Source organism: Acipenser ruthenus, chromosome 25, assembly GCF_902713425.1.
Source record: "Acipenser ruthenus chromosome 25, fAciRut3.2 maternal haplotype, whole genome shotgun sequence".
Classification (NCBI taxonomy): Eukaryota; Metazoa; Chordata; class Actinopteri; order Acipenseriformes; family Acipenseridae; genus Acipenser; species Acipenser ruthenus.
This window is the reverse complement of record NC_081213.1, coordinates 23,724,251-23,744,141: the sequence shown is the minus strand read 5'-3', so window position 1 is coordinate 23,744,141 and position 19,891 is coordinate 23,724,251. Positions and strand designations below refer to the sequence as shown.

Here is a 19,891-nt window from a genome sequence, read left to right as displayed (position 1 = left end):
GCTTCTGCATAGATCAGATGATTTCTGCACTAATACATTTTGATAATGTACTGTTTTAAACTGCACGGATTATCGAAACATGAATTATTGATACACGGGAGTCTACTGTATATGTAAAAGGAAAAATCTGATATTTTGTATTCTTATAATCTGATATATTACAGTTACCCGTACATGTAAATGGCATACATGTAACAAAACAATTGCTACATTTAAGTTTTTCCATTAAGATTTGGATCACTTCTTCCACATTGTCTATTAATAGCTAGGTACAGTATGTTATATCGTGGCAGTCAATGTCATTTCACATTTGTCTTCAATATGAGATTCCACTTACTTTTACATTCTTAAGAAAGATGTGTATTCTTAAAATGCAAACACATTGTAACAGGAGATCATGCACAGGGAGACTGTCTGTCAGTTAATCTGTCAAGCAACCAAAATGATTTCCCTGAAGTTAGGTTCACTGACAATGTGGTAAATGACTGTTTTTTATAAGTTCCATAGAGCTATACTTCTTCTTCTTCTTCTTCTTCTTATTTGTTTATTTAGCAGACGCCTTTATCCAAGGCGATTTACAGAGATTAGGGTGTGTGAACTATGCATCAGCTGCTGAGTCACTTACAACAACGTCTCACCCAAAAAACAGAGCACAAGGAGGTTAAGTGACTTGCGCAAGGTCACACAGTAAGTCAGTGAGTGAGCCGGGATTTGAACCGGGGACCTCCTGGTTACAAGCCCTTTTCTTTAACCACCAGACCACAATAACTGAGTACCAGTCAGAGAGGCAACACGGCTACCACAATTCAAGCATGACTGCTTTACAGTTTTACTTATTAGCCACAAGCTGGTTGTTAATTGCAATGGCTAGCTATCCAACTACATTGTGTGGGCTCATTAAGTATTGTAATTATGGAATAATATTGTATTCTGTGATTGCATCCTGGTAACCAGGTATTTCTAGACTGCCACCAAACAAAGTCAATTACGACATTGGAATTATATAAAAATAATCATCATTTCAGACCGCATTATCTACAAATGCAGCCAGGGACGTGTCAGAAAATACATTCATTTTGTGTGATAACTTAACACAATTCATATTATGAAATTTATGAATACAGTAATCTTCTTTTTTATTTTTGAAACAAGACTATTTATTCGTATAGACCCCAATTATTTCAAGGTTATTTTGTTTTCTTGTGTACTGTCCATTCAGAGTATGAACAACTTCTATGTCGACACGACATTAACTTTCTGCTTGCATTATTTGTTCTGAAAACCATTTTAAAACTTGCAGGAATGGAACACTGAAATCTACATTACTATCACAAAAATAATAATCGATGAGGCCCTCTTAGTTCTGGCTCCTAAATGAATATATGTGCATTGTGAATATCAAAGGGGGAAAAAAAATACATATTTATAGATAATGGGGTTTTTTTGGTGGTTTTTTTTTTTTTTTTTTATATAAACCCAAGCATAGAATGTTGGTTGTACAATTATCTCACTTCTGTTGAGATAAAATAACTTTAAATGTACATTTCTCGCTGAAGAAATATCTTTCCTTGCTAATTTACTGCCATGTTCTCTATTTCACGGTTATTTTCTGTCAATTTCATTTTGTTTCATTTTCCACTAATAATACCAAAATACAATGAAAACAGTCCCCCCTGATTTTCAACAGTTTTAATAACCTAGTTCATATATACTTGTTCTGTAGATTTTATTTTTGCTCTGAGACACAAATAAATATCAATTACAGTCTGTTGATCCCTGTGCAAAGATAAAGGTACATTTCAGAGAGTAATAAAACAAATATGCAAAGATTTGAAATCCACTCCAGATTAAGATTCTGCTGCTTCCTGGTATCTAAGGTGCAGATGCTGTAGAACAAATTCACTTCAATGGTCTAGCTTAGTTAACATAACAATTGAAGTGAAAACCAGATTTTCATTACTATAAATAGTAATAATATTATTAAACTACTTTAATAATAAATGGTAAGAATATAAATTAATGGTAAATATTTAACATCAATAAGTTTTAACACTGTGGAGAATGAAATGCAGTATGCAGTTGTAGTCAATATTAACAAGTACATGTTAATGTATCTCTATGTAAACCAAAATGCAATATTCATTTTGCAAGTACACAGTTGCTTAATCAAAACTACTACAAATCTGTTGCAATTAAAGCTTGCTTAGATTTTAATTAATTCTCCCCACATGTGCCATGTTGAATGAAAAATTTAAAATCGCAGGAAGTTTCTATTTTATTTTTTGTGTTGCTTTATTTTTATTTTAGCACTACAACACATCATAAAATGGACATTACATAGTTTTGACTTTAATTGGTGCTAAAAGTCATAACTTGGGCTATAATTCTGCAGTATTTTAGTATAGTCAAGCTTTTAACATAATTCATTCTCCAAAGTTCATATTCAGTTGCGCAGAACTTTTATGTGCAGAACCATTTTAATTGCTCACTCTCCTGCCCTGTACATCTCCTGCCTTCTCAAGGTGTCACTTGGAGGACTGGCATGGTGAAAACAGCCCAGCGAGCAGCCCACACACACACAGACACACACGCACGCGCACACACACACACGCACACACACACACACACACACACACACACACAATGAATTGTCTTCTATTAGATTTGTCATTTCACCTGAATAATTCCTGGTAATTATGAATAATTATGTTATTTGACATTCTAATAGCACTCTGCCGCACAGCTCCAATCCATCAGTCATTGTCATCGAGGTCAGATATTTGTATTGAACTGCCTCGTTGGGAGTTCATTAAACAGTTAAATGACATTATGCACTGTAATTATGTCTCCAAGGCCAAATGGCTGCATCACGATTGTGTTTCCAATTTTTTTGTTCATTGTTTTCTTCTAATCTATAGAAACAGTATAACCTTGAAAAATCCAGCTATATCTCTTCTGGAAAAAGCCCTTCTTGACCAGCTCACCGTTGGCACTTCATGACAAAGCAGGGGCATAAAGTTCAGTGTCACCTCTGGACAAGGTTGTAAGGAAAAGTAGTCTTAATTATGAATTGGACTACAAGGAGGCATGGACAGATGAGTCATGGTATTATGTTAGTTAAGCATCACTATAATAAGATATTTTAATTTTCATGACCTTAGATCTCTTGCTTTTGTTCTTTTTTGGCTAAGGATGCTTATCACATGTCAGTGCATCGGGCTACAGATCTGGTTGCGGAAGTTGCAAACCTTGCATTAATTAGGTTGAAAAACATTGATACCGTTTCTGGTTTTCTACTCGAAAAAAAAAAAAACATAGTTATAATAACTTAATAAATAGTATAACAATAAGGACTAGCATATTATTGAATGTAGTACTGGTAGCAGAATTGGCAGTTACTGAAACAAATAACCCATCTAATCATTCTATGTTGCCAGTAAATGGATAACATTTGGGGGAACACTGTAGTTGTGGGGTGTCTTGCTTATTAATCTTTTTTTTCTATTCATGAATACAAGATATTTAAAGAACACGGGGGCATATTTTCAAAGCTTTTACTCCAGCCGGTAAATAACTTTTGAGATAACATTCCAAGTTAATGTTACAAAATGAGAATCAAACAACTTGAGGGTGCTGTCTTAGTTGTTTGGTTGTAGTTTAACAAGTGTCTGAGTGGTGTAAAACAAACCACAATTCCTCCTCCCCCAGCAGAACAAACCACAAATATTACCAGAGTATTCTACTGTATGAAGCGCTTGAGAATTGGTGTTTGTTGTACATCTAACCTCTGCATCAGACTGCTCTGTAAGGATTTTTCCAACACAGACACGGTTTGTTTAATCTTAATTTTCTAATCTAGAAGTCCCATCTGCACAAAGGTAAACATCAAATAACTTAATTCATTCTCTTTCTAATTACCTCATTTCCATGTCTTGTTATCAGGTTTAATATTGAGTATGATACTGGTATACAAACCTGTAAATTACCCATAATTATTATTTACTGGATTCTAGATTGAGTATGCATATAAATGTATAATAAATGGCATCGTAACTGATTCTGAATATCTTACATTATTCCAGAAACAAAATGAAATTGCTCATGGAAATAGGGACAGGTTGTTGATTTATTGGTCTTCCCAGCATGATACCACCCTAATCGGCAGACGTGAGACTAGAGCACTTGACCTTGTAAAGCAGTACTTCAGCACAGAGGCAAACTACTCCTTTGCACGGAAAATCTGAAACCAGGTAACCAACTTTTATTGATTGCTGTTTAACAAAAAAAAAGTGACAGGCGTTATTACATTTACTGTAATAACCAATCCAATGTAACATTATGGTCTAATAATGTATTAGGTCAGAAAGCAGGGGGCACTGTATGATTTTATCAAGGCCAGCACTTAAATGAAACTTTTTTGGTACTAACCGAAGCACCAATAATAGATTCGATTTTTTTTTTTTTTCATATCATATGTATTGTTATGCAAAGATGTTAAATAAAACATTGTATGCTGTCATCATATAAGAATGATGCCCCCCAAGAATTGTACATGATTTCATGCTGGCCCATGAGAAGCCACTTTTTGAGCAATCCAATTTAAAGTCTACACTATGATGAATCTATTATTCTCAAACACAATCAGTCAAAACCCTTGTGTTTATCTTTCATTTCATACAGCTACATGTCTTAGAAAAATGGAAGAATATAAAAGGTCAGCCCTTCAGCATACCTAATGACCTGATTTTTCTTTGCTTTCCTTCTAACAGAAACCCAGTGATCCATGAAGTAACCACCCAACCACTTACTCAAAGTACTATATTTCACTGCCTTACCTTGACATAAGCAGAGATTACTTTAATCATGTACACATTTAAAACAGGAGAATGTGTAAATGCATTTAGGGCTAAGAACGAGACATACTGTAGAAGTGAGACATGTCAAAAACATTAGGTTTAAGACACTATAAAATCACAATGGAGTGTATATCTGTACCAGCACAATGTAAATCATATCACATCAAACAGTAAATCATGTTTTATACAGAATGCCGTATTCCAGTATTTCAGAAAATTAAGTAAAGACCTGTATCAGACATTATACTAAATGTTTTACTGTCAGTCACGTCCACTTGGAAACCCAACGGATAGTTATAAACACTGTATGTCTCTGTAGAGCATAAAATAAAATAAATACAACTTAAACTAAATTATTTTAACTAAGCAGTTAGGGTTATAACTAAACAATTAGACATGTTCATTATCTTTATCATTTGGCTACATTGGGGGCAATGTTACAAATATAATTTGAATGCCTGTTAATCATTTCTGCATCAGTCATCTAGCATCCAGTGCTTATTTCCTTTTTTGTGACATACAAATTTAAACCTACATATTGTATTAGTTCTTGTCAGCTGTTACAGAGAATTGGTTAAAATGCTAATTTATTTCAGCATCCAGAAAGCTAGAACACGAATTCAACACTGATTTCAGATCAGGTCATGTGTAAAATACCTGACTTTGATCTCCCAATAGATCAGTGATCACACCTAACTAAATTATACTAAAATGAGAATTATGTTTCACGGTATTAATACATTTTTTTTTTAATGATAGATTAGTTCATCTTGGCTTGACAAATTGTGTTTTGGGTCCTTGGGGGCCCTGTTTTGAAGCAAGTGCAAAGGAATCAAATCAAATTATTACAATTACTTTTTACATTCGCTAATGTGCCTTTGCTTTTGTGCTTGATTCCAAATAGGACCCATAGTGTTGTTAGCATGTTTTGTGGCTCCCTCCTCCTCCTCTTAGTGTGTCCCCTCTATACAGAACTTCAGCTGCAGCTATGTACATCTGTATACCAAAGGTAATTTAAAAAAAATGCTTCTGATGCAATAGTAATTACCTCATTGGTAATTCTGCCTCATTGGTAATTCGTTGAGTTAGTGTGGGTGTTGGCTGGCTCGAGAACTACCTTCCTTAAGCTAAGTGCCTTACTATAATGTTATTTGGTCTTGGCCAATGGTATGAGACTGGGATCTCTTGTCTGAGCCAATGAGGCAAAGCGGGTTCCAGTGATCAACGTGTATGTTGTGTATGATGAATTGTCTATGCTCAGTCTGGCATCCACTGTGTAATGTATACTACCTGTTTGTTTGTTTGTTTGTTTTTTATGTGAAAGCTACTTAATGGGATTTACCAGGTCACTGTACTGTGTTTCAGCTGCCCTACATATTATCAGTCACATCTCTGCGGCCTGGGATACAGCATTTCAAGCGCTTCAAGCTGTACAATACTTTACACTTGACATCTCTCATGGAAGAATCTGGCTTGGCATTTATGAAACCAATGATTATGATCAGATACAAATGTGTTTAAATTTAGGATCAGCATTATGGTTACCTTTAGGGTTAGGCATTAATACTAGGGTTAAATTGATAGGATTACTGTTTGAAATGTATTTTGATGAGAGTTAGCAATCTGTATACTTAATCCAGAGGTTCTACTACAGTATGTAACAAAACATATATCTAGTATTGAAATCTGGGCACTAGGTTCAGCATTTACAGTTCTTAAATAGCTTAAAACATCCCCTTATTTATTTATTTATTTATTTTTTAATGTTATTATGTCTTACCCTGGTGTGATATACAGTAGGTTCACTAAATCAACCCTGAAGCATCATTCAGAGTAGACCAGACAGCTGTAAAACATGTGAAATGTACATTTTATTGCACAAAATACTTCATAAGCACTTTATTTCTCTTGACTCCACTTATGATAGTAAATTGTGGTTTTCCATGAAAGTTATATGCAAATGAATCATAAACATTTTTTTTTCTTCTTGTGTCAAACACCAAGACTCAGTAAATACATATTTGCACTGCTCTGACAACAACATAGCTGCATTTCATGTTCATATTATCTTTTATTATCTCTTTGTGACTTCCTCTCACACTTTCAACAGCAATAAAAAAAGAAAAAAGTCCTTCAATAGTCACTGGGAGCTATTAACTGTCTTGGCACCAAATATGATTTTTAAATTACCCTCAAAGTCATGTACTATTTAATACACTATAAAAGCTATTATATGATTTTTTAATACACGATAACATATTTTTTGACAAAATCATTGTAAAGGGTCTATGATTTTAATGAGATCTAATATCCTAAATAATTGGTCTTTTATTGCTACACCCCAGTCGTTCAATCTCCATAGCCACCACCCAGGGGTTGGGGTTGTGGATCTGGTAAGGGTTAGAGTTAGGAGTATTGTATAATCTGCATCTCGTATTGAATTTTCATGACTAAGCAGCCTGTTATACATTTCTTGTGTAACAAGTTGCACCGAATCAAGAATATTGGAAGGTATGGAAAGTTCTGTAACAGGTACCCCTTGTATACTGTCCTACCAAAAACACTACAGTACATTATATTGAATACTATAACCAGTGCTGGCGAGTAACACATTCATTGTAACATTTTTCAGTACCTGGTAACTGTAATGGTTCCTTTTTCAGACAGGTAGCTAAATGTGGTAGCGCATTAAATGGTATGTGACTAGGGTTAACGCGTTACTTCAGAAAGTACTTAAACAGTGCAAGTCAAACCTTACATATCACATGAATGCACTTTTATATCACCTTACTAGCAAAAGGAATGAGAGGAGGGAGGGAGTGGGTTTGATAGCTGGATATTCAAAGAACATTTGAAGCTGCAGCCTGACCAAACCAGAAAAAAAAAAAATATATATATATATATATATATATATATATATATATATATATATATATATATATATATATATATATTTATTTCAAACTGTAACTGTTATTAATTGTATTTTTTCTTTAAGTAATAACTTACAATTTTGTTCAAGTAACTGTAATTACACACAACCCACACATAAATCCATAAATTCATGCCTGTTATAATTAAACAAGGTGCATGTTATTCTCTTACATGAATTAGAATTGAAATAATGCGCTCCTGGGATCAATTTAACAATACATGCTTACGTCTATGGGAAATATATTTGTTAAACTATGAGCCACACAGGGAATTTGTGTTTCAATACCAGCAGCCTCTTCTTGCCTTTTGAAGGTGCCCAAATTCAACACCTTTGGAAGAATGAAAATAATTCATGCAAGGTTAACTCAAAGTCCAGAATACATTTTAATAGGATTATTGGATCACACCTTGTTATAATTAATCTTGAAGAAACATTGGAGAAAAGGGGGATAATATTTATATGCATACAAAGAGAATTTTTAACTGCCCCCAAAGGCAGTTAAAGTTAATGTATACCTACTGCATATGTTTGAATGTGTTTCTAGATTCAGGTCCTCTGTACATGCACAACGCACACACAGACAGGATATTAGTTATCCAATGGGGGCTGTGTAAGTGGCTACTTGGGACAACAGCAACTTCAGTGTCTTCTCTGGGTCCACATGGAAACCCTGGTTGGTGTGAGTCTATTTCCTGTGCACAGGGCTATGAGCTGTCTGCTTCTCGAATGCTCTGTAATCATTTTAGATACACGCCAACAATACAACTGTTCTTAGGATATTTATTTTTCACCAAATCAAGAATATTGGAAAGCTCTGTATTCTGCTTACCTATCATACACTTCATATATTGTTTTAACTAGCAAGCCAACAGAAAGTTAAGCTGAAACAACTATTGGAAATGTATTCAATAAAAAGTTCCATATTCATTTTAGTTGGTGTAGTTTATGCATCATTATGCTAATCCGTAGCCTTTGATGTTATGCAGAAACACAAACATTTACATAATAACTTTATTGTTTGCAATAAGATAAGATTTATTTCTGCTGAAAATGTGCAGATAAATAGTTTTTTTTCTCTGCCTAATCATATGAAAAACATCAATACAAGACATTTGCACACAGGATTTAGAGAAAACTAAAAGTAATAACTTTTTTTTAAACTTTTTTTTTTTAAGTACAAGATGACTACATTTTGATTTGTATCACTTTTTGATAACTGTACTGTCAATTGGATAAGCTGCAGCAAAAATACATAATTGGAAAGGGACGAAAATGCCAGTAGACCGTTTCTGAAATATCAGTAACAGTTATAAAACCCTTTGAGTTGATTTCTTTACTGGCTTCTTCAGTTGTTTCTTAATTAAGTGGATTCCACTATATTAAACTACCAAACATGAACATATCCTAAATCATTCATCTTTAAAACAGATACTGGATCTTTATCGAATTGATATTTGTGTTATCTCCAGACATCCTGGTCAGCAAGCTCATCAAGATAATTAATAACCCATAACTGAGAAAATAGAACACGGTTTATTTAGTGTGGCTTCTGCATCAGTCTAATTTACTCTCGTCCATCACTGATAACCTTAATCAACCTCATTACCACCAGTAATTCATCTAATTATCACTGCATTGCCAGCCAATTTGAATATTACACTTAAAAATAAGATACTGAATACAGTAGCAAATAACATGCAAGCCATATAACAAAACAGTCAGCACAGTCCAAGCATTGTCTTAGACCTTGTTATGGTTCTGTTCATACCAAACTGTAGAAACATGGCTGAACCACATACTGTAATGGAATATTCTGAACGTTATTGTGTTGATTTGAAAAAGTAAGTGTTGTGTCACTCCCATCACAGCATTTAGTATGAATAGGCTCTTTTGCTCAGCAGATGACCAACAGGGTATCTAAAACATTTACATACTTTTAAGTAGGTAGTTTAAAAGTCCCAGTGATTGAACTACTAGCTCCTAATTATATTCTGTGAAAGCAGGGAAGGGTAACACTTTTATCAAAATTGCTTTTTACAGCTGGCAATCTTAAACATGCTGCAACATGGTGTCATCTGAGAGAGTATTGACAATAAAATATATGCAGTACGACACTCAACTAGCCAGGGAACAGCTTTTTATTGGGATAACTGCACCATCCATTGCTTGCTGTTATCACAGCTGGACTTTGCAAAGTGCTCACCCATTAAAGTAACCCATAACCAAGACAACGCTAAGGTGGACTCCTGTCCACCTTAGCCAAACTGTTATGATGTCACACTCAATTACAATCTGTATTGGTGATTCTCATGTGTGAGTTGTTCCTACTGTTCAGATGGGGTCACTGCAGGGAGAATATTCATTTGACTTAGCATTCATTAGTTAGTCTGCATGCACAATGCTAATTAAGGTTTTACACAACGTTTCTTAATGCTTGAAGCTGAACTGGAGAACCATATTACCACTAAAATATCCAATCCTGCTGGCCAATTCTCAATTTACACATTGGTTCTATACAAATAGTCATTTTAACAAAAAAAAAACTAAGAAAAACACTAGTGTGAAGCTGTGTCTGTAAAAATGTCAGCCAAATTTAATACTGTCAAATGCATGGTTTTTTTATTACTTGAAATTGAACAAAGCAGTTGAAAAACAAACAACTTACTGTCTAAAAAAAGATAATGTATTAAACCTATATGTCAGAATAAATTTGTTTTTCAAGTTTCATACCTCTTCAATTGCAACCATCTTTTTTTATTATCATATTTCTAAAATGCAACACAACTGAATGCTAAACCTGAATCCTGCTCTATAAGAGAAAGGCAACAATCAGTAGATTAATCTGTCAAACCCACTCACTCCATCCTCTTCAGTTTTAAAAACAACTGTATAGTTCTTTCTCTTTAAATACATAAACATGCTTTTGTTTTTGTTGCACCATCTTTAGTTTGAATGGTTGTCTTAGGCAGGATATCTATATAAATGTTATAACATGTAATTGCATCTATATAAATGTTATAACATGTAATTGCATCCTCTTTTGTTGTTTTGCAAGCAACAAGAAAATCCAATTTCTTGCTGCTTTTGATTATAAGACAATCATTTTATTGATTTAAAAAAGTATGACCTCATGGCATTTCCTTTCCTTTCGAAAAAAAACACTAAATGAAAACAGAAAATTAAAATACAGCAAATGAAACTACGTTTTTAATACTACTCCCACTTTGATAATAACTATGTTAAAGTATGACAGGGATATATTAAATGGCTCTCTGGAAGGTCATTCCCTAGATGTAATTTAGAAGCTCTGCCTTTCACAAAATGCATGTTATATTATTACCTAAGGACTGGGGAAGCTACATCCATCAATTATTATGGCAAATACTTACAAAAAACAAATAGGATAATTGACAGGAACAGGACTCAGTATTTTCAATATTATAGTTTCTTAAAATGTTCTTATTACAATATCTAGTATAAAATGAAGATACATGAACATAATCCTAGAACCAGGAAAAACACTGATGATGGAAAAAAAAATTATATATATATATATATAATTTCGTTAGTGCTGTGGGTACTGTATATATGTTTCATAGAATATATTTGTAATATAGTTATTCAAATGTCATATATTACTTAAAGATATTTAAGCATATGACATAGAACAGAATCTACACCGTTAAATATATAAAAAGGGAAGGTAACATTTTTATTACACTGTGTTTATAAAATATTGAACAACACTTGTTAGGGCTGCCTGTCCACACAAAGAGGCGTTCAGCTTTATTTGTTATGTACAGTACAGTGTATAGATGACCACATCTGACCACAACAGAACCTACTCTGCATGTCAATCTTTGCCCAAGGTAATGCAGGTAAAAGCAAGGCCAATGAGGCTGTGCATGCAGAAAGGAACATGTACCACCCCTCAGTCAATCGAATACAGACAGAACACAGACTGTTTAAATATACAATAGTTGTGTTTTGTTTTTGGGGAACTTAGCAGTGCATGGGTTGCCTAATTACTTAATACAGATGCTTCTGGGTGCATTCTTTATCTTCATCACACCCTATAACTGATATCCTGTCATTCTGCATGGATGTACTGCTCTAATTTTGATGTAGTGGGTCTACAGATAATGGCAGGTTGCCAAGGTGATGCTTATACAGTTGTGGTAGTTTAACGCACACTGTGGAAGCTAGCAATTGTTTTGTTTGTTTGTTTTAAAGTCCTGCCCCAACATATTAACAATACAGTCTCTTTAGATGTTACATATTTAAATAGGTTTCATGTATGTGTGCTTGTACTTAAGATTCACAATGTATCTGCAAATTGAAATCTGTAATTCTGAAAGGTACAAAACGGACGCTGTAATGTAAATTATGTGTGTGTGTTGTATCGGAAATATATTACAGTGAAATGTTCTATTACTATTTTACATATTTGTCACACATATTGACTAAGCGGCTTATTTACTGTGTATTCAGTAGCTTCCCTACGATAGCGTTTGCTCTTTCAAAAAGACCTGCTTTGAGGATGTTCATTTGGATTGCAATGTCAAGCCTTTGCCCTGTCTCAAAATCTCTTATGTGAAAATGATAATGAGGACACCCCTCAAAGAAACGGCTGACAACTGGTGGGAGCCAGGTGTAAAAATTCTAAGCAAAACATGGTGCCAAAATCACTTGACAGGGCAGTGCCTGATTACAGTCGTTTGGGCCCTCCAGCGCACCTTTATCAGGCTCTAACGAGCTATGCCACAGTGTTAATGCCGTGCCCTGTGATTCAAACTGGGGACTTAGGCTCTTTAGTAAAAGACAGCAGTAAACTTTCTCTTCCAAAAAAGTTATCATAATATCTGCTGGTCTGTTTACTTCAACAGGTGTCATCAGGTATGTCCTTGTCTATTGCCTTTTGCCTTTTAAAAATATCTTTAAAGAGTCTCTCAGCAATAATCTTGAACTGGTTTACTAAAGTTAGGTGGTCCATAATTAGTGCTAATTGAGGCCTGTGTAGCCAGAAGTATATGTAAAACACCAGTATCAAAGAAAATTTCAGTTTTTGCAATAATTATTACGTTTTTACTCAAGCCCACTTCCTGAAATGCATATGTTTTGAATTGAGTTAACTGATAATTAGTTTAAACTGAAATGTAATTTGTTTTTATCACACTGAGGAATGCCCTCTGCATCTTTTTACACTGCTGAATAGTGTCCACATCTCCAACAAGAGTGCCGAAATAAGCAAGACTCAAAGTCTGGTTTCAGCAGTGAACCACTATACAGTATGATTTAGATTACACAGGCAAAAAGATCAATTTAATTACTGTCATTATTTGGATAATCAAAAGTGGAAAGCCTTTATTTTCTAATAATGAATTAGCTTCTCTATCAGACCAAAGTTATTTATCTTAATCATGGCAGCAGCAGCTATCAATCTCGATGTGCACCTCACATTCAAAGGCAACCTCTGGCACTCACGTTTTTACCTGTCTTTTTTTTTTTTTTAATCCAGGGAAGGAAGATTCCCATTTAGATTTACTTGCACTATAAAAAATGGACGAAGATTACAGGAACAAGGTTATTTTTATGTATGCCCTTGAAGTTCCAAATACTACAGTAGATATTCCACTTGTCACATGTCTGTTAACTTTAAAAGCTTTTGACAGCAACTGTCGATTTGTCTTCCTAATTTGCCTCCAATGCATTGCAGAAACTTTTGGGTACACATTCCATCAAACCCCCTGGAGATTTCAAACCAGGGTTGCTAGTGGCAAGGGAAATAGACATACACAATGCCAAACTACTTATGCAGAGGTTACTCTTTAATATGTTAGCAGGCCATATGCTACCTATGCATGTAAACTAAAAACCAGGAATGCATGTTACAATTCTGATAATTACACAGAAAACAAATTCACAATGATATACTGTGGCGGATTGTCCGGCCCCTATTTATTATTATCTTATTACCCCTCGGCCACAGTCTGCACGCGTTTGGTAAGGATGCATGACTGTCAGCTAGTTAAATAATCAGTAGCTGATCAGCCACGCATCCTCACAGGGTTTTTAAATTATAAATATAAAAAACAATAACAAAAGACGCAGCGCTTTTATCCGCACCGCAAACAAATACAAATAATAATAAATAGGGGCGGGACACTCCGCCACATATACATAACATACAACTGACAAAAGCACACTCCTTGCAAGATCGTGTGTATTCTGCGGTTAGTTTGACCAAGCAGGTTCATTATAGAAAACTTAATACATTATATCCATTTGGAATGTAGTACCGTTATTGTTTTTTGTAGAAGTGCCATTATTATTTATTTTAATCTCTTATTAATGTTACTAACATGTTCTATTCAATCTTTCTTCAGGTATTACACTTGAGATTAAGCATCATTTCTTTTGCAAATAATCATACCAAAGTTAGAACTCCTGGTTGTCTTAATTTAATCGCTTTATTATGTCTGCCTGTCATCTAAGCACCGGAAAAGCAAGTTATATTTGGTATTTTCTTTCAAGAACAACTAAAGCCAAACCAAACACAGCCAAAAAAAAACCTTTGCAGCTAACATAGTTTTGTTGTCTGTGCCCAGGATTTTGAGTGTAGTATAACAGTAAGGTGCCCTTACAACTCAATTCAGGTGTTTCATGTTTTGTTCATCTTAATTTTCATTCAAAAACCATTCATTAGATAGCCCCCTCTATGTGATTGGTAGTGCTAATTCCTCACTGGAATACAGAAGCAGTCAGAAACAAAAATAATAATTCTTCCGTTTTGTCATGATAACAGCATTTTAAATGCACTTCCCTTTATGTATGTGTGAGCCTCAGCAGTAAGCAGCGCAATATTTCTTTTTTTTTATTACAATGCTATTTTCCTTGATATTTCTATTAAAAATATATTTTGTATATGTATTCAAAATCTAGATCAGTGATTGTATTGCGATACGCTCTAATTAAGCATCAAAGCAAAAATCTGTTCTACATAAAATTCAATCCTGTTAAACCAAGAGCAACAACCTCATTAGCCATACCAACCAGAAAACATGTATCACAATTTCTGATGAGTGGACATGAGCTTAACTTGAATACATAGTGATATTCAAAATACACATATAATTAGAGTACCAGAATTTTTTTTTTATTTATTTATTTATTTATTTTTAATATATAAGCTCTGGTAAATCATCTAAATGTATTTTCTATAATTAGTACATACAAAAACAAGACATGAAAAGACAAAGATAGGTTTGGGTTCACTGCACTTTATCTAGTTTGGTCTCCAGTTCTGAAGCAGCTCTACACTTATTTATAAAGATGTTACTGCTATAGAGACTTCTGAGCCTCAAGGTGATTTGGAATGGATCACCTGAGACACAGCTTCTTGACAAGCTCAGAAAGAGATAGTATGAAGGCCCTACTGTAACAGCAAGCCCTGAAGATCTTTGAAATGTAGAGTTTTTTCCCCAAATGGTTGAATATGTTATAATATAAGCACAATCCCCTTCTTTGATCCGAGCAAGTTGTCACATTCAAAGCCACTTCCAGGCTAAATCAAGATGTGGGTTATTCTTATTCAGCTGCTCTTTCAGCCCAGACCAAAGTCACAACAATTCCCAGCCTGTCACAGTACTGATTAGCATACACTATTTGCTAAAAAGGGCATTAATGTTTTAAATGGCAGTTAGATTCTGTGCTGTTTAGTCTGTGTTTTCTGCGATGGTATTATATTACATTCCTCCCACCTATCAGGCATTAGTGAAAACTTCAAATTCCAATTATTTGTGTTCCACGTTGACATTCTATTGACTGGAATTTCTATTTAAAGACTAGCTGACACTTCACCTCTACAATATTATTTAATTGAGGCCTGCCCCAATGTCTTATTTTCTACTATTCAAACACATCATTGGAAAAATATTTAGTACACAAAGTTATGAAAACTATTTGTGACAAGAAAGGATCTCTAACTTCTAAGGGACCCATATATAACGTGACAGTATTATAAAGTATGATATTTTAAAACTATTATATAATAGCATATACTGTAAAAAAAAAAAAAAAGTGTATAAGTCGCACTTGTGTATAAGTTGCCCCCCCCCCCCCCCCCTTTTGAGACAACAATTTCAGGAAAAAGCCTATAGGTCACATTGGTATATAAGTCGCTCCCCCAATTTTTAGGACCCCCTAAAAATACCTAGAAAATAGACTTATACAAAGGTGTTTACAGTATATATCAAGACAAAAGTGTTTTTTATTCCAACAACATACATGGAAATGAAGAGCCTATAAATTTAGTCCAATAGAAGGCAGTATTTACTAAACAGTAAAATGATGTTGTGGTGTTTCCTTGTTTAATAGTGCATATAACTTTAAGAAAAGAAAAAAAAAGACTGACAGAACAGTAAAACATTTAGTTCAAAATAAATTGAACTATTGGGATTTAAAACTGATGAAAGCAGTCTCTATGTGATATATTAACTTTGACAGCATTCATTCCATAACTGAAACAAACTTGAAACATAGCCATGGGTTCTGAGCAAATAATGGATTTTCAGTGCAACAACTGATGTCTCTGTTTTTCTTTTCTAGGACTTTAAGTAAATTATAAAGAATAAATCCTATCAGATAGAGCCTACAATCACATACATATGTTTTTATAATGTATCTGGACAATAAAAACTGATGTCTAACAATTATGAAAGCATGTACAGAATGTGAACTATCCATTATATATATATATATATATATATATATATATATATATATATATATATATATATATATATATGTGTTTTTTCCAATAAAAACCATAGTTAAACATGTGAAGCTTTAATCATGTTAACAAGAGTGGCCTTGCTTGAAGAATACAGACTAGTTGCAGTTTTATACTAATCTGAACTTTCATGAAATATAAAGTGAGTAATAAAAAAATATATATATGATTATATACATATCCTAGAATTACTGTGGCAAAATAAAACCTGCTTGCACAACTTCCCACACAACGCAAACCTTGTCTCCTGTGTATGAGTATGAGTGTGGCTGGGTCATGTGAGTAGTTCAGACCCAATTAGACTATGGTTGCTAAGGAATCCTAAGGAATTTATTTATTTTTTAAATGAAACATGTCTTCAAGCTCCATAAATTAATGTTGCTGGTGCTATATGAGGTAGCCTGGCGCTAGAATCTAGTGCTAAATTTGCACTCCTTTGTTCACAGCAGCTTGTTATGTCACATATTAACACACTGTTTATTCAAATACAGAGTTTGGTTGGGAAAATAAATAGAATGGATTAAGAAAAAATAGAAAAAATAAATTACATATAAAAATAAGTATAACAAAGGACCAAGAAAAGAATTAATAATAATACAAATCGTGCATTTATGTTTGTTTGTGAATTTAGCAGAAGAAATTTGTGTTCATCAGTGAATAATGAATGTATCTTTTTTCAAGAAATGGTGTTCTGCTAGTTTCCATGAACTGAACCAGTTTCTAGTTATAGATAATGTTTAAATTGTTTTCAAGACACAAACCAATTAAAACACTTCATCTGCAACTTCAAATTAAAACCCATTTTATAGTTATCATTCGAATGCTTCCACAACTTTCTGTAAACACCTGTTAATAGGCCCCTTTCACAAGGTCAATTCAAAATGTAACTGTTGCTGAGCAACCACTGCTTGAATTTCTGCACCATCAGGCAGATAATGTTCTAGTGACTGTTGGAGAAACATGAAAGTAACATCTTACCTGAGCCTTGATTTGGAAAGGATAGCCTGTCAGCCTTTAGCTGTCTTGATTGTTAGCAGATACTGGTTAAGCTGTGCTTTTAAAAAAGGATACGGCCAGGGACCACTGGTTTTCTGTTAACTACAGCGAAAGACAATTCGCTCTGAAGAAATACCGCTGATGCCTTTACTACATGTTGTCCAAAGCGAAACGTAGTCATGGTGATGTTTCAGGGCCTGAAAAAAAGGAATACAAATTCAAATTTGTGTGCTGGCCAGATCAATTCTTTGCCAGTGATGTGAGCTTTCTGACTGGGTTCTGAGATACTTTGATAATTCCCCTAAATAAGAATGATGAGGTAGATCACATTAGATGAGGGGCATATACTGCAATAACTGCCAGTGTGAAGAAGTACCCTACTATTTCTGGCCTGGAGACTTTGAAAGTGACAAACTCACCATTAGCACAGGAAATTCAACCAAATCTTACATCCATACAAGATATATACTTAAATTAAAGAAAAGCGATTCTAACAAGGAGGTCCCCGGTTCAAATCCTGGCTCACTCACTGACTCACTGTGAGACACTGAGCAAGTCAATTAACCTCCTTGTGCTCTGTCTTTCGGGTGAGACTTTGTTGTAAGTGACTCTGCAGCTTATGCATAGTTCACACACCCTAGTCTCTGTAAGTCACTTTGGATAAAGGGTTCTGCTAAATAAACAAATAATAATTTTTAAAAAATTAATAACAATATTTAACATTAAAATTAATGAAATACCTAAAAATACCAAATAAAAATAAAGAAAATGCAAACCTGCGTATCTGTTTATCAATCATTTTTTATAGCGCTTTTCCTGTAGAACATCTAAAAGTGCTATACATAGCATTACATACATCAGTAATTGTTAATATCCAATATTTAAAAAAAAAACACATAAACAAGTGGACTGACACTTCTCAATTTACTAATTCTTAAATTGAGTTGGCATTTCATTTCGACAAGTAGGTTCTCTTCATGCGAAGGTTCTTTTGCCTATCTTAGTCCTGCCTCAGAATATAAACTGTCATTTCAAATTAGCCTAAAGGTGTTTGAAGTCTTAGTCAAGCAATCATTAAGACATTTGGATCCCATTTCAAGGACATGCTTACTCAGAAATGAGAACCAGTTCCTTTTTCTGTTCTAACTATGTGGCATCTTCCATCTCTGACAGAGGAGTTCACTGCTTAGCACCTGTCAAAAAAGTCAAGAGCTTCTGGTAGATGGTGTCAAAAATTGACTTGTGAGGTACACTGTCTCACTACAATGCCTGCCTATTGCAGTGATCTCTCTCTCCTATGTACTGCAATCTGTGCGTGTGTAAGTCTTTGTTTCTTTGGTGGGCTTGCATCTATGCATGCATGCAATGATAAGGTAATCGGTTTGGCCAGGCAGGATGTTATTATGATATTATTATTAATAATAATAATAATAATAATAATAATAATACTACAAATTTCTGATTTAATAACAATGAGATCAGATTCAGACATAGGTCCGGCTTCTATCACTCTCTTTCTGAGAAACAACTTGGTCAGATGATTCTACAATGACATCATGCCTAACCTAACCTTTTTATCCCAGTCCAGTGTGTGTTTGAGATAAATGCCTTTTTCCTCACAAAACAAATACATAATAATACTTTTCAAAACAAACAAAAAAATAAAAACGGCACTTTTATAGGGGTTTAAAGTCTTGGTTTTCAAACCTAAGCTTTCTCATCGTGATATTTAGGACACTTTTACTTTTAGAATATCATCACAAACTTCACATTTGATGGGCTACATTGAGATGGGCTATAGCAATCTAAGCAGTTTTTAACTGTCTTGCGTGTATTTCAGTATAAGTATATATGTTAAGTGGGCATTGAGACAGTTTATGGTAAACAAAGGACTTACACAGAACGTGAATATACTTTTTATCACTAATGCGACTGTATAAACAAATAAACATTACATTCGTTTTCCAGGAAAATAAACCATGCACTGCTTTACCCTCAAGTGACATGAAATAATAATGCATATAAAACTTTGAAGGCAGTTTATTAGCCTCATAAAACTGCCTGGGTTAAATGTATATCTTATATTGAACGCTCTGGGACTTACTTTGAAGCAAGTACAAAGGCAAAGGATTCTCTTCTGAGAGAAACAACCATTAAAAAAACAACTATCATTAGACTTTGTTGCAAGAAGCTGCGAGTTGTTTCTTACTTGTTTGAAACTGTTACAATTATTTTATGCCCCTCACTCACAATGGGAAATCTGATTCTAGTCATCCGTGTGCCTTATTTTGTTTGCTGAATTGTCAACTGCAA

At 34.2% G+C, this 19,891-nt stretch overlaps 1 protein-coding gene across 5 annotated transcripts in view; it reads right to left on the bottom strand.

Annotated features, from left to right (window-relative positions):
• The window catches only part of LOC117413947 (bis(5'-adenosyl)-triphosphatase-like), a 225,890-nt gene that overhangs the window by 135,867 nt on the left and 70,132 nt on the right, over positions 1–19,891 (bottom strand). For 4 of the 5 annotated variants that reach the window (XM_058999716.1, XM_058999719.1, XM_058999717.1 and 1 more), the window contains one exon: positions 17,654–17,775. In XM_058999716.1, the coding sequence (XP_058855699.1) occupies positions 17,654–17,759 (106 nt within the window). In that variant the 5' untranslated portion in view covers positions 17,760–17,775. Of the gene's footprint in view, positions 1–17,653; positions 17,776–18,689; positions 18,711–19,891 lie in introns of those variants that run through there. The other variant, XM_034023430.3, reaches the window with a different exon arrangement.